At 47.4% G+C, this 18,283-nt stretch overlaps 1 protein-coding gene across 4 annotated transcripts in view; it reads right to left on the minus strand.

Annotated features, from left to right (window-relative positions):
* Window positions 1–18,283, minus strand: part of Eml1 (EMAP like 1) — a 177,355-nt gene that overhangs the window by 60,887 nt on the left and 98,185 nt on the right. For 3 of the 4 annotated variants that reach the window (XM_052185097.1, XM_052185096.1, XM_052185098.1), the window contains exons 2-3: window positions 11,783–11,965; window positions 3,634–3,766 (exon numbers count right to left, since the gene is read on the minus strand). In XM_052185097.1, the coding sequence (XP_052041057.1) occupies window positions 3,634–3,766; window positions 11,783–11,965 (316 nt within the window). Of the gene's footprint in view, window positions 1–3,633; window positions 3,767–4,726; window positions 4,749–11,782; window positions 11,966–18,283 lie in introns of those variants that run through there. The other variant, XM_052185099.1, reaches the window with a different exon arrangement.

The following is an 18,283-nucleotide window of genomic DNA, read 5'->3' on the forward strand; positions in this document are numbered from 1 at the left end:
TGCCAACCCCAGGGCCCACATAGTGGAGGGTGAGAACTGAGCCTTACAAGTTGCACTCTGACCTCTGTGTGGACAACCATGGTGTGTTGGTCTGTGTATGGTGCTGCATGCATGTACACAGAAACTTTATTAATTTTATAATTAAATGAGCTAAAACAGAGAAAGAGGGAAGAGGGATAGTGTCAGGGGCGACAGGGATGCAGAGTTGAAATATTCAATGGATAGAGAGATTCCATTTTGAGAGAGGAAAAGTTCTGGGCTCTGCTGGGCAGCAATATACCACTGGATGGCAAATTTAACATTAGATGGCTTTTTACTGCAATAAAAGATAGCAAACAAAGCCCTGAAATTTACAGGAAAAAGGTCAATTTTGTTGGATGACATCTAGAGAGTCAAAGCACTACCTCCCACTGTCAGTTAGAATAATCCAAAGGACATTTTGTGTTGGTTATAAAAAAATGGATGATCCAAGCGAAGATTTGGAAAGATATAAAATGTGGCTAAGTAGAACACTTTAAAGGGTTTTGTTTTGCTTTGTTTTGTTCTTGTTTGTTTGGGTGTTTTGCTTGTTTTTGTTTTGTTTTGTTTTGTTGTTTTGTTTTGATTTGGCTTGGTTTTTCAAGACAGGATTTCTCCAGGTAGCCCTGGCTGTCCTAGATCTCCCTTTGAAGATGAGGCTGGCCTCTGCCTCTGCCTCTGCTTCTGCCTCCTGAGTGCTGGGATTAAAGGCGTGTGCCGCCGCCACCATCCAGCTGCACTTTAAAGTTTTAGAAAGCACCGTTAGGAGAATCTGCCTGGTGGCGGGCGGGATGTTCTGATTAATTCTATATATATTTCAAAGGTGTTCTGACTTGACACCATCTGCTTCAGGCTTGACAGAATTGATTTGGAACCTGCTGTACCTCATCACCTTTGCCTACTTACAATAACTTTCCAGCTGAACTGTGACCCAGTCACTCCTCACTTCATCAACCCAAACTTCTACACAGTCCCCAGCTGCCAACACCGGGGACACAGGAAGTTGTCCACTTTGTGCCTTTTTTTCCCCTAAAGTCAGCAACTATTGACACTCTCTGGACAGCCAGATGACATCATCAGCCCTGGTAAAAGGAGTCCCCAAAAGGCTGAGATCTCTCCACGGGTCCCACAGGCACCTTCTTCTCCCATGGATCTGTTAGAAACCATGATGCTGAGTTTTAATTATCAACTTGACACAATCAAAATAAAGAAGAGAGTCCGGTGAGGGACTGCCTGGGCTGTGTTGGCCTGCGGGCATGCCTGTGGGGGATTTTCTGATGTGGGTTAATTGAGGTTGGAAGACCCACTTTCATTGTGAGCAGCTCCATTTCATGGTTTGGGCCCTGGTAAGCAAGCACACTTTCTCTCTCTGTTCTTGACTCTGGGTGTGACTAGCTGGTTTGCGTCCTGCTTTGATTCTCCTAAAGCAATGGGCTGCAACCTGGAATGAAGAGCTAAAATTAACCTTTATTCTTAAGTTGCTTGCACTGGGGGTATTTTATCACGGCAACAGGAAACCGAGCTGGGGTGGCGGTTAAATGTTCCATGTATCTTTGTCAAGCGTCCTCCGTGTCTCACCTGATGGACAGGGAGGTCAGGGTTGTCCCAGACAGCCGTTACCTTGGTTAGAATAAAGTAGGACAGGTCCGACAGCCACAGGGGCACCCACTGTATACTAGCAAAAGTTTCCTGGGGTTGGGGGACACAGTCTTCCAACCTCTGCTGACACGAAGCATCCTCTCATGAAGGCATGCCCTGGGCCCAGATGGCATGGCTGGGGTTCATGGCCACCTTCTTGGGAGGGACCCCAAGAGTAAACTAGAGGAAGTGGCAAGAGAAGGTGATGGTTAGGTCCCTATTCTAGGGCACAGAGGTGGCAGGTGTAGCCCAATGGTGTCCTCCAAGCACTTCAGCCCCATATCCAAATCCGCGGTATCCCTATGGCCACTATTATTTTGGTGAACACTACAGGTTTGCTGTATTCTTTGTGGTGTGTGTGTGTGTATGTGTGTGTGTGTTATGTGTGTATATGCCTGGGGGTATGTGTTGGGGGTATGTGTGTATAGTGTGCGTGTAGTATGGTATGCTTATGTGTGTCGTATGGTGTGTGTGTATGTATGTGTGCACGTGAGTGCTTGTGCATGTGTGCGTGCTTGGGGATATGTGTGTGTATAGTGGGGGGGCAGGGGTGTGGTGATTTTGTGTGTGTTGTATGATGCATGCATGTTTGATGTGTATGCTTGTGTATATGCTTGGAGGAGGTATGGTGTGTGTGTGTGTTGTATATTATGTTCCTGTGTGTCATATGGTGTGTGTGTGTGAATGCTTGGGGGTATGTGCATGTGTAGTGTGTGTGTGTATATATGTGTGAGTGGTGTGGTGTGTGTGGTGTAGTGTGTGTGTGTGTGTGTATATATGTGTGAGTGGCGTGGTGTGTGTGGTGTAGTGTGTGTGTGTGTGTGTGAGTGGTGTGGTGTGTGTGCATGTGAGAGTGGTATGGTGTGTGGATGTGTGTGTGTGGTATGTATGTGGTGTGGTGTGTGTGTGTGTGGTGTGGTGTGTGTGTGTGGTGTGGTGTGTGTGTGTGTGTGGTGTGGTGTATGTGTGTGTGTGAGTGGTGTGGTATGTGTGTGTGTTATGGTGTGTGTTATGGTGTGTATGTGTATTATATTTGTGTTTGTATGTGTGTACACACCCACATGGTTGAAATCAGGAGTCTTTCTTTATCGTCCTCCACCTTGTTCATTGAGGCGGAGGGGGGGGGTGTCTCTCCGTTGGATCTAGAGCTCACTGAGAAGGCCAGGCTGGCTAGCCTGCTAGAGGGAGTGGGTGGTGGGGGTGAGGGGCGGGGCGGGGGTTGGGCAGGGCCGGGTGGCTCCTGTCTTTGCTCTGCAGATCCTGGCTGCCTTGCCCACCCAGTGTTTACATGGGTTCCTGGGATCTGAGCTCTGATCCTTATGCTCGCTGCTTGCACAGGAACTGTTTCAGCCTCTGCAGCTGGGGAAGCCCAGCCCTCTGTCACGCTCTCACCACACACTGAGGCAGCGTGTAGAGGAACTTCTTCAAAGCTAGCTACACTATAAAATGAATGAGCATTTAACTTTCTACAGTCTAAAAATTAATGCTGATTATAAAAGACAACATTGAAATGTAATAGTCAATAAGTGGTCAAAAAGTTGGCCATGAACTGCGATCTATCTGAAGGTAACACAGCTGTCTAGGATCTCACTTTTAGGCCCAGTTTGAAGGTATGAGTTTACCCACATCTTACCAATAAAACTTAAAGGTTTCTATGGTTATATGAGTTTTGCTATGATGCATGTAGGGATGTGGGTTGGAATCCCAGTTCTTTTTATAAAGAGTGGTAAGTAAAAATATAAACCCCTTTCTTTTGTCTTGGCTGAGACTTCATGAGTACAGCCTTAGATATAAAGCAGATACCGAGTCACCTACCATTTGTGGACGGCAGCACATCAAAGCCTGGCCTTCTACAAGCCTCAAATCAAATGAGACCACAAGCATCTTATGAGAAAGGGGGTGCTCCTTCTAGATCCCCAAAGAGCTGCATTGACAGGTGTGGGAGGAGGGCGTGGGGCGGTCCTTCAAGTAGCCTACCTTTTGGTTACCGGCACAACCATTTCTTTCCTGGACCCCGAGGGGGATGGGAGGGAGGCACTGGGCTTCTTTGGTAACACGGTGCCATTGTTGACGGTGGTTCTTAATGGCAGGGTCTGCCCCAGTGGTCTCGCTGCAAGAGAAGCAGAGGTTGAGGTCAGAACTTTCTCCATCACAACAGTAACAGTCCACAGAACCCAAGGTGCACGGAACCGACCCGCACAGGTGATTTCAATTCTAAAAGCCAGCAGTAGTGGCGCGGGTACGAAAAGGTCAGCGTGATGACCAAACTATGAGCCTAGATAGCATCCTCTCACCCTACACTCACAGCAACACAACGAGAAGCACAAAGATGAACATCTCTATAGAAGCAGGCTTTGAAGGGTTTAGGAATCTCCTGTTCCTCCTCCCCTGCCCCTCCTCCTGCCCTGCTCCTCCTTCTCTGCTCCTCCTCCTCCCCTGTTCCTCCTCTCCTGCTCCTCCTCCTCCCCTGTTCCTCCTCCCCTGTTCCTCCTGCCCTGCCCCTCCTCCTCCCCTGCTCCTCCTCCTGCCCTGCCCCTCCTCTTCCCCTACCCCTCCTCCTCCCCAGCTCCTTCTTCCCTGCTCCTCCTCCTCCCCTGTTCCTCCTCCCCTGCTCCTCCTTCCCTGTTCCTCCTCCTCCCCTGCTCCTCCTCCCCTGCTCCTCCTCCCCTGCTCCTCCTCTTGCTTTTCCTCCTGTTCTTTCTTCCCTGCTCCTCCCCCTGCTCTCCCTCCTGTTCCTTTTCCTCCTGCTGCTCCTCCTCAGTTCTTGCTACTCCTGCTCCCCTGCACCTCCTCACATGTTCCTCCTCCCCTGCTCCTCCTCCTCAGTTCCTGCTGTTCCTATAACCCCCCTCCTCCCTGCTCCTCCTCCCCTGCTGCCCTTTCCTGCTCCTCCTCCCTGCTCCTCCTCCCCTGCTCCTCCTCCCCTGCTGCCCTTTCCTGCTCCTCCTCCCTGCTCCTCCTCCTCAGTTCCTGCTGTCCCTTCTCCTGTTCTTCCTCCATGTCTTCTTCCCCTTCTCTTCCCCTCCTGCTCCCCTGCACTCCCTAGTCTCCCTGCCTCCCAAGCACTTACATTGTGTCCAGCTTACACGGTGATGCGGATCAAACCCAGGGCTGTGTCCGCTACATAAGCACTCAACCAACCGAGCTACTTCCCAGACACAACGATGCCTCTGCTGTTTTAAGATACTGCTCTGTGCTGCTCTCATTTCTCTTCCTGTGATAAAATACTCAGAGCAAAGGCAGCCTAGCAGAAGACAGGGTGTGTGTGGTTTACAGTCCCAGGTCACAGAGCACTGCTGAGGGGAAGTCAAAGCCAGAACTCAAGCAGCCAGTCATGACTCGTCCACAGAAATGGGCAGAGAGAACAAGTCCCCAGCAGTTTCTGCGTCTTCTCTCAGCTTTACCCTCTCACAGTGTTCGAAGATGCCCCATCCAGGGGATGGTGATGTCACATGGACTGGATTCTCCTTCACCAATTAACAGTCAAGACAGTCTCTCGCAGACATGGCCACAGGCCAACTTGCCCTAAACAATTCCTCAGCTGAGGCTCTTCTCTCCGGTGATTGTACTTGGCAGGCTAGCAGTTAAAACATCACGGGGCTGGAGAGATGGTTCTGAGGTTAAGAGCACTGGTTGCTCTTACGGAGGTCTTGGGCTCCATCCCTCAATTCCACACAGTGGCTCACAACTGTCCATAACTCCAGTTACAAAGGATCCAGTGCCTTCCTCTGACTCCCTTGGGCACCAGGCACATATGTGGCACATGCTCACATACCCAGACAAAACACTCTTACCCATCAAAATTTTCAAAATTAAACTAATAAATATCAAAAGCCTGATCCATGGGATGAGGGTTGTAAATTGACAGCTTGGGCCTCATTAAGAACTTTACAAGTTTGCCAAAGAAATTTAAAGAGGATGGAAACACTAATTATAGGTTGGAAGAAAATATGTCTGATAAATTATGTATCTGATAAAGGACTTGTACAAAGGGTAAGAACTCTGAACATTCAACAGGAAGAAAACAGATGGCCCAACTTTTAAAATGTAATGGACAAAAGATAAGAAGGGACATCTCTCTAAAGGTCTTCAGGTGGCAAATGGGCACAAAAAAAGATGGCTAACATCACTGTCATAAGGAAATGCAAATCAAACACTAATGAACTAGCTCTACACAGCTATTCAAATGGCTGAAATCCCAAAACCAAGACGAAACACCAGTCGCAAGCCAGCAGGAGCCACAGGAACCCACATGCTCTGATAACCACGGGATGATAAATGGTGGAGCTACTTTGGAATACAGTTTGGCAGTTTCTTATAAAGCTAAATATAATCTTACCATATGATCTGGTAATCATTCTGACACTAAGTATTTACCTAATTGTCTGAAAACTTATGTCTACACAGACCTGCATATAAATGTTTATAGCAGTTTTAGTCACAATTGTCAAAAACTAGAAAGAACCAAGATGTCCTTCCATAGGTAAAATAGATAAGCAAGCTGGTCCATTCAACAGCAGACTGCCTCAGTGATCAAAGCAATGAACTGCTTGTAACACAGTCACACACAGACACATACAGACACACACAGACACACACAGACACATACATACATACATACATACATACATACAGACAGACAGACACACACACATACACACACACGGGTCACACACATAGACACAGACAGACAGACAGACAGACACACATACACACACACACACACACATGGGTCAGAAGTTCTAGTAAGCTAATGTGTTAACTGTTAACCCAAAAATGGTGGGTCTTCCCACTTCAAACAATTTCACCTGATCCCACCCACCTGGGTGCGAGGTGACCTGGAGAGTGTGCTTGCTCTAGCACTGCTCCAGTCAGGAGGAGAGGGGAGGGGAGAAAGGGGAGGAAAAGGGGAGGAGAGAAGGGGTGGGGGAAGGGGAGAAGAGAAGGGAAAGGGGAGAAGGGGGAGGGGAGAGGGGGAGGGAAGAAGGGGGAGGGGAGAAGGAGGGAGAGGAGAAGGGGAAGGGGAGGGGAGGGGAGAAGGAGGGAGTGGAGAAGGGGGAAGGGGGAGAGGAGAAGGGGAGAGAAGGGGGAAGGGGGAGAGGAGAAGGGTGAGGGGAAGGGGAAGAGGGAGGAGAGAAGGAGGAGGGGGAGGGGAAAAGGAGGAGGGGAGGAGGAGAAGGAGAGGGAGGAGGGGGGGAGAGAAGGGGGAGGGGAGAAGGAGGAACTGCCTCTATGCCCCACTGTCCAGCAGTGTTCTGGAGCTCTGGGGACCACACTGAGAACAGCTGGCTAAGGCACTGTCAGCCTTGTTTGTCCTCTTGTCCTTACCATCCTGGCTGTTATACCCTTCTCTGGGATTCCTATCAGGTATGAGATGCTATTTTTGGTTGTCAACTTGACATCTGGAATTAATTAAAATCCGAGCAACAGGGTACACCCATGAGGGATTTTCCTTTATTATTATTATTAAATTGTTTGAAGTGGGAAGACCCACCACTTTTGTTGTTTTGTTGTTTTGTTTTTCAAGACAAGATTTCTTGGTGAAACCCAAGCTCACTTTGTAGACCAGGCTGGCTTGGGTTCAGAGATCCACCTACTTTTACCTCCTGGGTGCTGGGACTAAAAGTGTGTACCACACAACTGGCTAAGGAAAGTCCCACTTTTAATCTGGGTCTTTTGAGGTGAGAATATCCACCTTTAATCTGGGGGCCACAACTTCTGGGGCAGCCTATGCAAGGCCATGGAAGGAGGAAGATTCTGCTCTTCGCCTACTTGTTCTCACCTGGCTAGCATGTCTGCTTCTTCACTGGCATTAGAGACTATATATATTCATTCTATCAGTTCTGTTCCTCTAGAGAGCACTACAAAGTACTAGTAGATACCTCAAAGTCAGCATTTGGTTGACAGTATCCTAGAGTCATGGTAGAGGGGTCATCTAGACAGATAGACAGACACACACACACACACATACACACACACACACACACACACACAAACCTACATCCATGTGTTTTAATAGTCTACACCCAGCCCAGAGCCCAGGCTGAACAGTGTCCCTTGGGAACAGAAATGCACTGTCACCATTTGCAGCCCTCAAGGGCCAAGGCAGGAAGCAGTTCGCAGAACCCTGAAGAAAGCAGAGTTCCTTTCAGCAACATCAAGTGGAGAGACGGTGCTACTCCGAGGGATCCTCACAGAATCAGACCAAGGCACAAACATCTGGATCTTATACTTTCAGTCCCCAGCCCTCAGCCCTAAAGGGGAGATGGAGGCAGAGGAAGCCCGAGCCTGTGCTGACTCCAGCCGAGGCTGGAGAAGAAGGGACACATAAAGGACTTAGAAGGACTTAGAAGGGCAGTCCCACCTGTCATCACACTAAGAGTGCCACATGCGACTGGCTGCCCGGTGATGGGTCTGCTCTATCAACCACTGGCTTTTGAGGAGTAGCACCTGGCACCAGGCCCACACAGAGAGAGAATGTGCCACACACAGCTCTCCATGTCTACGGGTTCAGTGCCCAGAGCACTTCCAACTAAAGACAATGATTTTTAAAATGTCATGTTTTCTTTTTCTTGCTCATATTTTTTGAACAACAGAACTCAGAGCATTTATGACACACACATGATGGTGACACAGAAGTGTCTTTGATTATAAAGAAGAAAGAGACTGGGTTGTATATAAAACATTTTGCCCTTATCTGTGAGGGACCTGAGCAGCCCCTGGTTGGGTATTTTGTGGTCCTGGAAGCAGCCCTCGGGCATATGGAGAGATGTCTGTATCTGTCAACCAGTTCTCATTATATCTCAGTAACCTGAGATGGAGAGATGCTGCAACAGCTAAGAGCATGCGCGACTCTGTCAGAGAACCTGAGTTCAGTCACCAGCATCCTTGTAGTATCCATGTTGTGTGGCCCGCCTGTTACCTGCAGCTTCAGAGTATCCAACACTGTCCTGTGGCCTTTTGGGCATCTGCAGTCATATGCACAAACCCCACACAGATACACACACAATTGAAAATACAAAGAAGATCGTTTTTAAAAGATACAGTAGAAAACAAACAAGGCAAACATCCTGGATAGACACAACTGACACCCAAACATGTACACACACACACACACACACACACACACACACCACAGATCGTGGGAAAGGAACAATACAGCTTCCTGTGTCCCAGTTGCTGGGAGAAATGATTTCCTGATTTCCAGGGAACATTAAGATCGAAGATATCCTTCTGTCTCATAAAATGTTAAGTGCTTCAAAAATCACATCTGAATTGTTGCAAGAGGTAAATGCAGGGATGACACAAGAAGAACTTCTCAGATAAAGGGAGCACCACAAATACTGAGGTGGGAGCACCCCCCTCAAGGATGAGATGGCTGGAAGCCAGGTCTCAGGGGGGACTGACAGGGATGTGTGAACACAGGGCAGAGAGACCCTTGGGGCAGACAGGGCTGATCTGCCCATCGACCAGGACCAGGCAGAGATAGGCCAACACCCTGTCAAAGCCTCAACTTCCTTATAGCATAAGACTGCAGTGCCCGTGTGGCAGGCCGCTGGGAGGGTTAGGAACAAGAACCAAAAGACCCTACACAGGGTGTGGTGTGCAGCAGGCACTGAAGATGAGGTAGCTGATCTCCTGGCTTCATTTGTACTGCTGGGATAAAAACATCCTGATGGTGGGGGAGATGGGCAGGGGGAGGGCTCATACTTCCGGGCATCGTCCACCATAGCAGGGAAATCAAGGCAGGAGCGTGAGGAGGCAGCGGTCACACAGCGCCACCGTCAAGAGCAGAGAGAGGAATGATGCATGCTGGTCCCTGGCTCACTGCTTCTATACACCTGCCGTCCAGGACCCAACACCTCAGCTCTGTAAAATTCAGGCCCAGCCCCCAGAACCTCGGATACATAGCTCCGTCCCCTCCCCGATGACGCAGTGTAGGGCCATGGCACCCCTCATGATGCATGTCTCCCACTCCCCTGATTTCCTTCCATTTCTCAGTGACTCTCAGACAGACGATGACTTCCACTTGCGAAAGCAGCGCACAGTGAGGCGTTAGGTAACCGTGAAAAAGTCATCTCTCCACTTCGTCATTCATCGTCAAGTAAAATAAAAACCCGACGTGAACCCTGTCTGTTCTTTCCCCTACTCTTCAAAATAAGATTTTAGAAAGCCAGAGCCTTCTTTCAAGGCACCCTTTGGGACACTGTCGTCAGCGGATCTATTTGTGGAAAGTTGAGTGGGTCATGAACGTCTAAAATAACTGGGTTTCTGGTTCGAAATACCCCAACTGCTTTGGAACTTAGAAGCAAAGGTCACTGGAGAGGATTGTTCTGAATACAGAGCTGAGGGTAGCGTGTGCCTCTGATGTAGACCGGCCCTCAAGCATCGGGAAGGACAAGGAATGGATCCCTTTCCACAGAGGGGAGACCGAGCCAAGTCGTGAGTAGGCAAGGCTTGAGAAAGACCAAGGAGATTAAATGTTAGACAGCCCTCTCCTGACTCCAGTGACAGCCCAAGCCTCCAGGAAACAAGGAGAGAAAGAGGGGGAGAGGGGGAGAGGGGAAGAGGAAGAAGGAGGAGAAGGTGAAGGGGGAGGGAGAGGGAGAGGGAGAGGGAGAAGGAGAGAGAACACCTGCACAGGTGAGTTCATGTGCCTTGCTTTTCAAGACAACATCTCTCATTGGCTCAAAGCTTGCCAAGTAGGCTGGGCCAACCAGTGGCACCCAGGAAGCCATCTTCTTCCTTAGCATTAGAACTACAACCCATAGCCAGGCGGTGGTGGCACATACTTGTAATCCCAGCTCTCTAGGAGGCAGAGGCAGGCAGATTTCTGAGTTCGAGGCCAGCCTGGTCTACAGAGTGAGTTCCAGGACAGCCAGGGCTACACAGAGAAACCCTTTCTCAGAAAAAACCAAATCCAAAAATCAAAAAAAAAAAGAAAGAAAGAAAGAAAGAAAGAAAGAAAGAAAGAAAGAAAGAAAGAAAGAAAGAAAGAAAGAAAGAAAGAAAGAAAAGAAAAGAAAAGAAAGAAAAAGAAAAGAACTATAACCCATAAACCCATGCCACCTCATGACCGAGTTATCTCCATGGTTCAAGAAAGGTTTGTTCTTGTTTTTGTTTTATTTTTGAGGCAGGGTCTCTCTGTGTAGTCATGACTGTCCTAGAACTCACAGAGTTCCACCTGCCCCTGCTTTCTGACAGCTGAAATGAAAGGTGCACACCACCACCACGCCCAGCTAGGAAAGGCGTTTCAAAGGGTCATTAACATGCTACACCCTCAGGGTGTCTTAACCAGAGGAAGCTCACAGCCTGCCTGGGACAGCCTAGGACAGCCTGGGACAGCCGGAAAATCAACTCTGGCAAAAGATGAGCCACTGCCCTCAGATGTGAATGTCAGGACACTGATATGCACATGGTGAGGGGTGTTATGACAACTTTTGTTTCTGAAATGTGAAGGCATAGTCACTACAAAGTTACTTAACATGAGCACCGCTTTTGTGGGCTGTGTCCTAGGAGGGGCATGAAATAATGGCTTGACTTGACCAGAAACCCACTGGTACAGACCTCTCCTGAAGGCTGAGTCCCCACGGCTAGTACACGGGTCTCAAAAGTAGCCCCAGACACACACTAGAAGAAGCTGAGCAAACCAGCCAGCTCGATGCCTCTGGACTCCGCTTTCTAAAGGGAGCCTCCCACGTCCACACCCAGACTGAGTGAGGGGCCACCAAGTGCCACATGACTTTGTTGTGCTTTGGTGTAGGCTGAGGACACAGGAGGGGAGGGGACATACCAGTGGGCTTTCTGAATAGAACCCCAAAGGAGCTGAGACTCTCTCAGCCAGCTCTCTCCATCCCAGGCAAACTTAACTGCCCTCAGTGGTCCATGTGTATGGTCCCTTCCTTGACTCAAAGAGCACTTAGGGATCGTCTACAAAGACACACCTCAGCATTACACAGGACAACTCACCCAAAGCACGCCAACAAAGACTGCCGACCTTAGTGAGATTGACTCAGCGTGGGGGGAGGGGGGGCTAAGGGCATTTTGATTTGGAGTCGGTTTGGGGGTGAATCGCCTGTAAGGAGCAAGAATACTCAACACTGCTACGACGCTGCGTTGTGCCCACCTTTGGTCGGTCCTTTCCTGTTGAGCACGGCCTGTTGCTCCTCCGTGATGTTCAGCCTCCGAACCACATCGGCCAGCGCTGACTTGAGCAGCTGGATGTCATCCTCCTGCATCTGCACGCGCTGCTCCAGAGAGGCGATGCGGTCTGACACCTCCATGCTGCTGGCCGCAGAGGCGCTGTCATCTAGAACAGAGAGAAGTGTCAGGTAAGCGAAGCACAGCCCGTGACAACCAGATCTGGGCGAGCGCTGGGTGCCTGGGTGCGGCTTGCACAAAATGCGCTCTGCAGACCTAAGACGACGAAGGCGACTACTACGACGGCGACTACTACGACGACGACTACGACGACGATGACGACGGCAGTGAGGCAGTTTACTTTGAGGAATTTTCATTCTTTATCCCGCGGCCAGCACCCCACACTGTGTGGGCTTGCCACATTTAACGTCTAAACTGGCATTTTATCCCTCCAAGTGCAAGCCCGTCTGCTTGCTCGGTGGTACTAGAGAACCTAAGGGGTGCAAGTGGCGTCAGGCTCTGTTTACGTCAAGTTCTCATCAGTGCGGAACCCTCTGCCTACTCCTCTTGCCTTTATCCAGTGGTGCTAGCTGACCAGAAGTCTGTGGTCCACACTGCCTGTCTGTGTGCTAAGCCTGTAGCCACTCAGCCTCTTGTAAACCAAAGCGGGTCTGTCTGACGCCATCTTGCATCTCTAAGATCTTCCCCCAAACCATGGCCACGCAGTGCTAGCTATCCAGATGGAGATGAATCCAGATCAAGGGGCGAGCAGGACACGGGTCCTGCTGATGATCCAACTCATGGCACAACAGACACACTTTAGATACAAAGATAAAGTTAGGATGAAAGTAAATGCATAGGAAAGAAAGTATCATGTAATTAAAATTAGAGAAGCAAAGAGCCATGTCACAGTGGAAAAGGGGTGGCAGTTGTAAGGGAGGTGTAGTAGGTATTACCACATATCAGCAATTCTGGCGGAAGAGACAGAGCCTTCCTTCTGTTACAAAGAGCACACGCTGTGAATGGAGTCAAACAACTGGCGTTGAAATTCCAGCTCTGCTCCTCGCCAGATACCCCAATTTCTCCACCAGAAAAGTAGGGACTACTTCAGCATATATGCCAGCCAGTTGTTGTAACAGTAGATGAGTTCTGTATATACTGCACTCAGAGTATACTGCATAAGCTAAAGCATAAGTATATGATATGGTTAAACTATTATTATTAATATCCTTAACATAACATCAGAGTTAACTCAAATTAAAAATGTCAAAATTCCAGAGTACTCTCTGAAGAGTTTTAAAAGTTTGTTCTGCTTTTAGTTACATGTTAGGGTATGGCTATGTGCATGCCCGCAGTAAATATTGCATCCCCTGAAGCAGGAGCAGACCTTACAGGCAGTTCTGATTGGTGAGTGGCCCACTGGGTACTGGGATCTAAACTTGAGTCCTCTGGAAGTGCAGTGCATGCTATTAACACTGAGCCAGCTCTCTAGCCCCTTTCTGATCTATCTATCTATCTATCTATCTATCTATCTATCTACCTATTTATCATCTGTCTATCTGTCTGTCTGCATGTTTATCTATCTATGTATTTGTTTTTCTCAGACAGGATTTCTCTGTGTAGCCTGGCTGTTCTGTAAATCACTCTAGAGGCAATGACGTCACTGTGAGGTCACTGGACACATGCCTTTGCAAAGGATTGTGGGGCCTCGATCTCTTCCACCTCCCCGTTGTTTTTCTTTTTCACTTCCCAGACAGGAGGTGAGTGGTTCTTCTCCAAAGCCAACTCTGGCCATGAGGTGCTGCCTCACCACAGGCCCAAAGAGGCAGGGTCAAGAAAGCATAGATGGGAAGTTTTAAAATGCTGGGCCAAATACACCTCATATTTCCTGTAAGTTTATTGACTTGGATGTCCTGTTATAGACACAGAATTCTAACATAGAAAGACCTGCTGTGACCTCTCTAGGTTGTTCATGTAGACAACAGCTTTTAGAGAAGGCACATAAAATTGTAAACGGAGTCTGAACCAACACAGTAGGGAAGCCCGTAGGGTCCAAACATGTACAGTCCACCATGTAAATCCACACATGGAATTGGACAGAAATGACTAGCTGACAATGGTCTAAAAGGCCATTGAAAATAGCCCCACTGTGTCCTCAATAGGTGGGTGGATGAGTAGACAGATGGATGGATGGGTGAGACCTAAACCAAAGAGCATAAATCAGACTTCCATTCATACCACCAAATTTGTATAGGAAAAAGTATAATTGAATATTTTACTGGAAAAGCACCCAATATCTGCTTTTGAACACATAAAACCAAAGCATCTCAGGTTCTCTGCTTCTGAGCCTTGCTGAGGTCTTGTGAGATAATCCTTGTGCCTTTTGAATCCCACTCAGCTGTGAAGGTTTGCTTTCTTCCATTTCTACAGGAAATGACTCTACAAAGTGTGGCTGGGGGACCGCTTGGGAGCCCATAAGTCTGAGCTCTCCCTTCAATAAGCTGAGGCACGAAGTTAGTCAGAGAACAGTGAAACCCATGGCCTGCTCTGACCGTGCAGACCTTTGCCAACCGTCAAACATGTCACTGAATTCCACAGCCTAGCCTGAAAGGAACATCCTCTCTCATTTCTGTCAAAGAAGACCGTTAGACTAGGAAGGGGGCACAAATAAAACCGCCACACTTTACCCCCTTTAAAGTCACTTTAGAACTGGTGCCTCCTGCACAATTTATCCAGGGAAGTCATTAAAACAGAGGCCATAACATGAAGCTGGAGAGACGGCTCAGAGGTTAAGAGCACTGGCTGCCCTTGCAGAGGATCTGGGTTCAGTTCCCCAGCACCCACATGGTTGCTCACAACCATCTGTAACTCTAGTGTGAAAGGATCTGATTAATGCCTTCTCCTGGCCTCTGTAGGCACTGGCACACAGTGACACAAGTGTATCATTTGGGCATTCATACGTAAAGTAAAAACAAATTTTTAGGGAGGATATTTTCTTTATTTACATTTCAAATGTTTTCCCTTTTCCAGGTCTCCCTGTTGGAAACCCCCTATCCTACCCCACTCCCCCTGCCTCTATGAGGGTGCTCACCCACCCACCCACCAACTCCTGTCTTCCTGCCCTGGCAGTCTCCTACACTGGGGCATCCAACACCCTCAGGCCCAAGGGCCACTCCTCCCACTGATATCTAGCAAGGCCATCCTCTGCCACATGAGGCCACAGCCATGAGTCCCTCCATGTGTACTCTTTGGTTGGTGGTCCAGCCCCCAGGAGCTCCAGGGGTTCTGGCTGTTTGACACTGTTGCTTCCCCCATGGGGTTGCAAACCCCCTCAGCTCCTTCAGTCCCTTCTCCAACTCCTCCATCGGGGACCCTGCACTCAATCCAATACCACTGAGAAAGAGCTGGTCTCCCAGGAGAGCCCACAGATAAGACTACCACTTCTGCTCAAATTCCTGGCCCAAGAAGGACCCGCTCAGAGCCATCAGGACACAGGAACCAAGGAAGAGACAGGGACAGGATCCTTCAGGTTTCCGTCTGCTCTCCAGAGCTGACCCTGTGCCACAGCTCTCCATAACCAAATTCCTCCCAGAGAACTAGTCTCCCAGGAATACTGACATATAGGCTTGCAGGAGGGACAAGCCACAGTCAGAGACATCAAGACCAGCTAACACCAGAGATAGCCAGATGGGGGAGGCAAGGGCAAGAACACAAGCAACAGAAACCAAGGCTACTTGGCATCATCAACACCCAGTTCTACCACAGCGAGCTCTGGATACCCCAAAAGCAAGACTCTGATTTATAATCACATCTTATGATGATCATAGAGGATTTTAAGAAGGACATATATAAATCCCTTAAAGAAATACAGGAAAACACAGGTAAACAGGTAGAAGCCCTTAAAGAGGAAGCACAAAATATCCCTTAAAGAATTACAGGAAAACATAACCAAACAGGTGAAGGAATTGAACAAAATCATCCAGGATCTAAAAATGGAAATAGAAACAATAAAGAAATCACAAAGGGAGACAACCCTAGAGATAGAAAACCTAGGAAAGAGATCAGGAGTCATAGATGCAAGCATCACCAACAGAATACAAGAGATAGAAGAGAGAATCTCAGGTGCAGAAGATACCACAGAAAACATTGACACAACAGTCAAAGAAAATGCAAAATGCAAAATGCAAAAGGCTCCTAACCCAAAACATCCAGGTAATCCAGGACACAATGAGAAGATTCCCAATTTAAAGGACCAGTAAATATCGTCAACAAAATTATAGAAGAAAACTTCCCTAAAGAAAGAGATGCCCATAAACATACAAGAAGCCTACAGAACTCCAAATAGATTGGACCAGAAAAGAAATTCCTCCCGTCACCTAATAGTCAAAATACCAAATGCACAAAACAAAGAAAGAATACTAAAAGCAGGAAGGGAAAAAGGCCAAGTAACATATAAAGGCAGACCTATCAGAATTACACCAGACTTCTCACTAGAGATATGAAAGCTAGAAGATCCTGGGCAGGTGTCATACAGACCCTAAGAGAACACAAATGTCAGCCCAGGCTACTATACTCAGCAAAACTCTCAATTACCATAGATGGAGAAACCAAGTTATACCATGACAAAAACAAATGTACATAATATCTTTCCACAAATCCATCCCTACAAAGGATAATAGATGGAAAATGCCAATACAAGGTAGGAAACTATACCCTAGAAAAAGCAAGAAAGTAATCTTTCAACAAACCCAAAAGATAGTCACATAAACATAAAAATAACATCAAAAATAACAGGAAGCAACAATCATTATTCTTTAATATTTCAACCTCAATGGACTCAATTCACCAATAAAAAGACATAGAATAACAGACTAGATATGTAAACAGGACCCAGCATTTTGCTGCATGCAGGAAACACACCTCAGTGTGAAAGACAGACACTACCTCAGAGTAAAGGGATGGAAAACAATTTTCCAAGCAAATAGTCCCAAGAAACAAGCTGGAGTAGCCATTCTAATATTGAATACAATCAACTTTGAACCAAAAGTTATCAAAAAAGATAAGGAAGGACACTTCATAGTTGTCAGAGGAAAAATCTACCAACATAAGCTCTCAATTATGAACATCTATGCTCCAAATGCAAGGGCACCCACATTCACAAAAGAAACTTTACTCAAGTTCAAAGCACTCACACAATAATAGTGAGAGAATTCAACACCCCACAGACAAATCGTAGAAACACAAACTAAACAGACACACAGTGAAACTAAAAGAAGTTATGGACCAAATGGATTATATATATATATTTCATCTAACAAAAGAATATACCTTCTTCTCATCACCTCATGGTACCTTCTCCAAAATTGACTCTTTAATTGGTCATAAACAGACCTCAACAGATACAAGAAGATTGAAATAATTCCATGCAACCTATCAGATCACCATGGACTAAAGTTGGTCTTCAATAGCAATAAAAACAACAGAAAGCCCCCCACACACATGTGGAAGCAGAACAACACTCTACTCAATGATAACTTGGTCAAGGAAGAAATAAGGAAAGAAATCCTTTTTAGAATTTAATGAAAATGAAGGCACAACATATCCAAATTTATGGGACACAATGAAAACAAATATTTTTTAAAAGGTTTTTTTTTTTAAACCTTTACATCTTAGAGACTTTGAAGTTTTCGCTTGAGCTGTAAGTCACTTTTCTTATATCATTAGAGCAGGCATTGGAAAACAACAGGCTTTCTCTACAATTCTACTCCTTACATTGGGGTTTATTTATCTTTCATAGAGGGTTTTGTGTAGCCTAGGTTGACTGAACTTGCTAGGTAGCCAAGTGTGACCCTGAACTCCTGGCCCTCCTGTCTCTACCTCCCTAGTGCTTGTATTACAGGTTTGGCTGTCACATATGGTTTATGCAGTGCTGGGGATCGAACTCAAGGCTCTGTGAACACTGGGCACGCGATCTACCAACTGAGCCACACCCCAGCCCACCTCTCAGGTTTTCAAGACTTCCATTTTAAAGTGGAACCCACTTCATGGGTCACCTGCTTACTTGGGCGGCCTGGGTTCTGCTTACCCAGTCAGTAAAGAAGTCTCTCCCAGTGTAGACTGACTGTTTCCAGACCAACGTGAAAACCTGAGGGTTCTTTGGAAAGTCAGTTGGACAGTGTTTTGCTGGGGCAAATACATGAAGGAACGTGTTGTTAAAGTAGACACAGGTGTGAAGGGCTGGGACAGACTCAAGAAGGAACATTTCACTGAGGCAGATACCGGAGAGAGGATGTTTGGGGAGAGCAAGCATGTGAAAGGACATGTATGAAAGCACGTGAAAGGACATGTATGAAGGATTCTTTCCTGTTTAATAATACGGATGTATTGGTCCGCCTTACATTGCACGATTGAGCTGAATTTGTAAGGACTCCACAGAGAGATCCACCAAAGGACCTTTGGTGGTGTGCTGCAGTTTGATGCCGCTTCC

Source organism: Apodemus sylvaticus, chromosome 6 (genome assembly GCF_947179515.1).
Source record: "Apodemus sylvaticus chromosome 6, mApoSyl1.1, whole genome shotgun sequence".
In the NCBI taxonomy this organism is placed as follows: Eukaryota; Metazoa; Chordata; class Mammalia; order Rodentia; family Muridae; genus Apodemus; species Apodemus sylvaticus.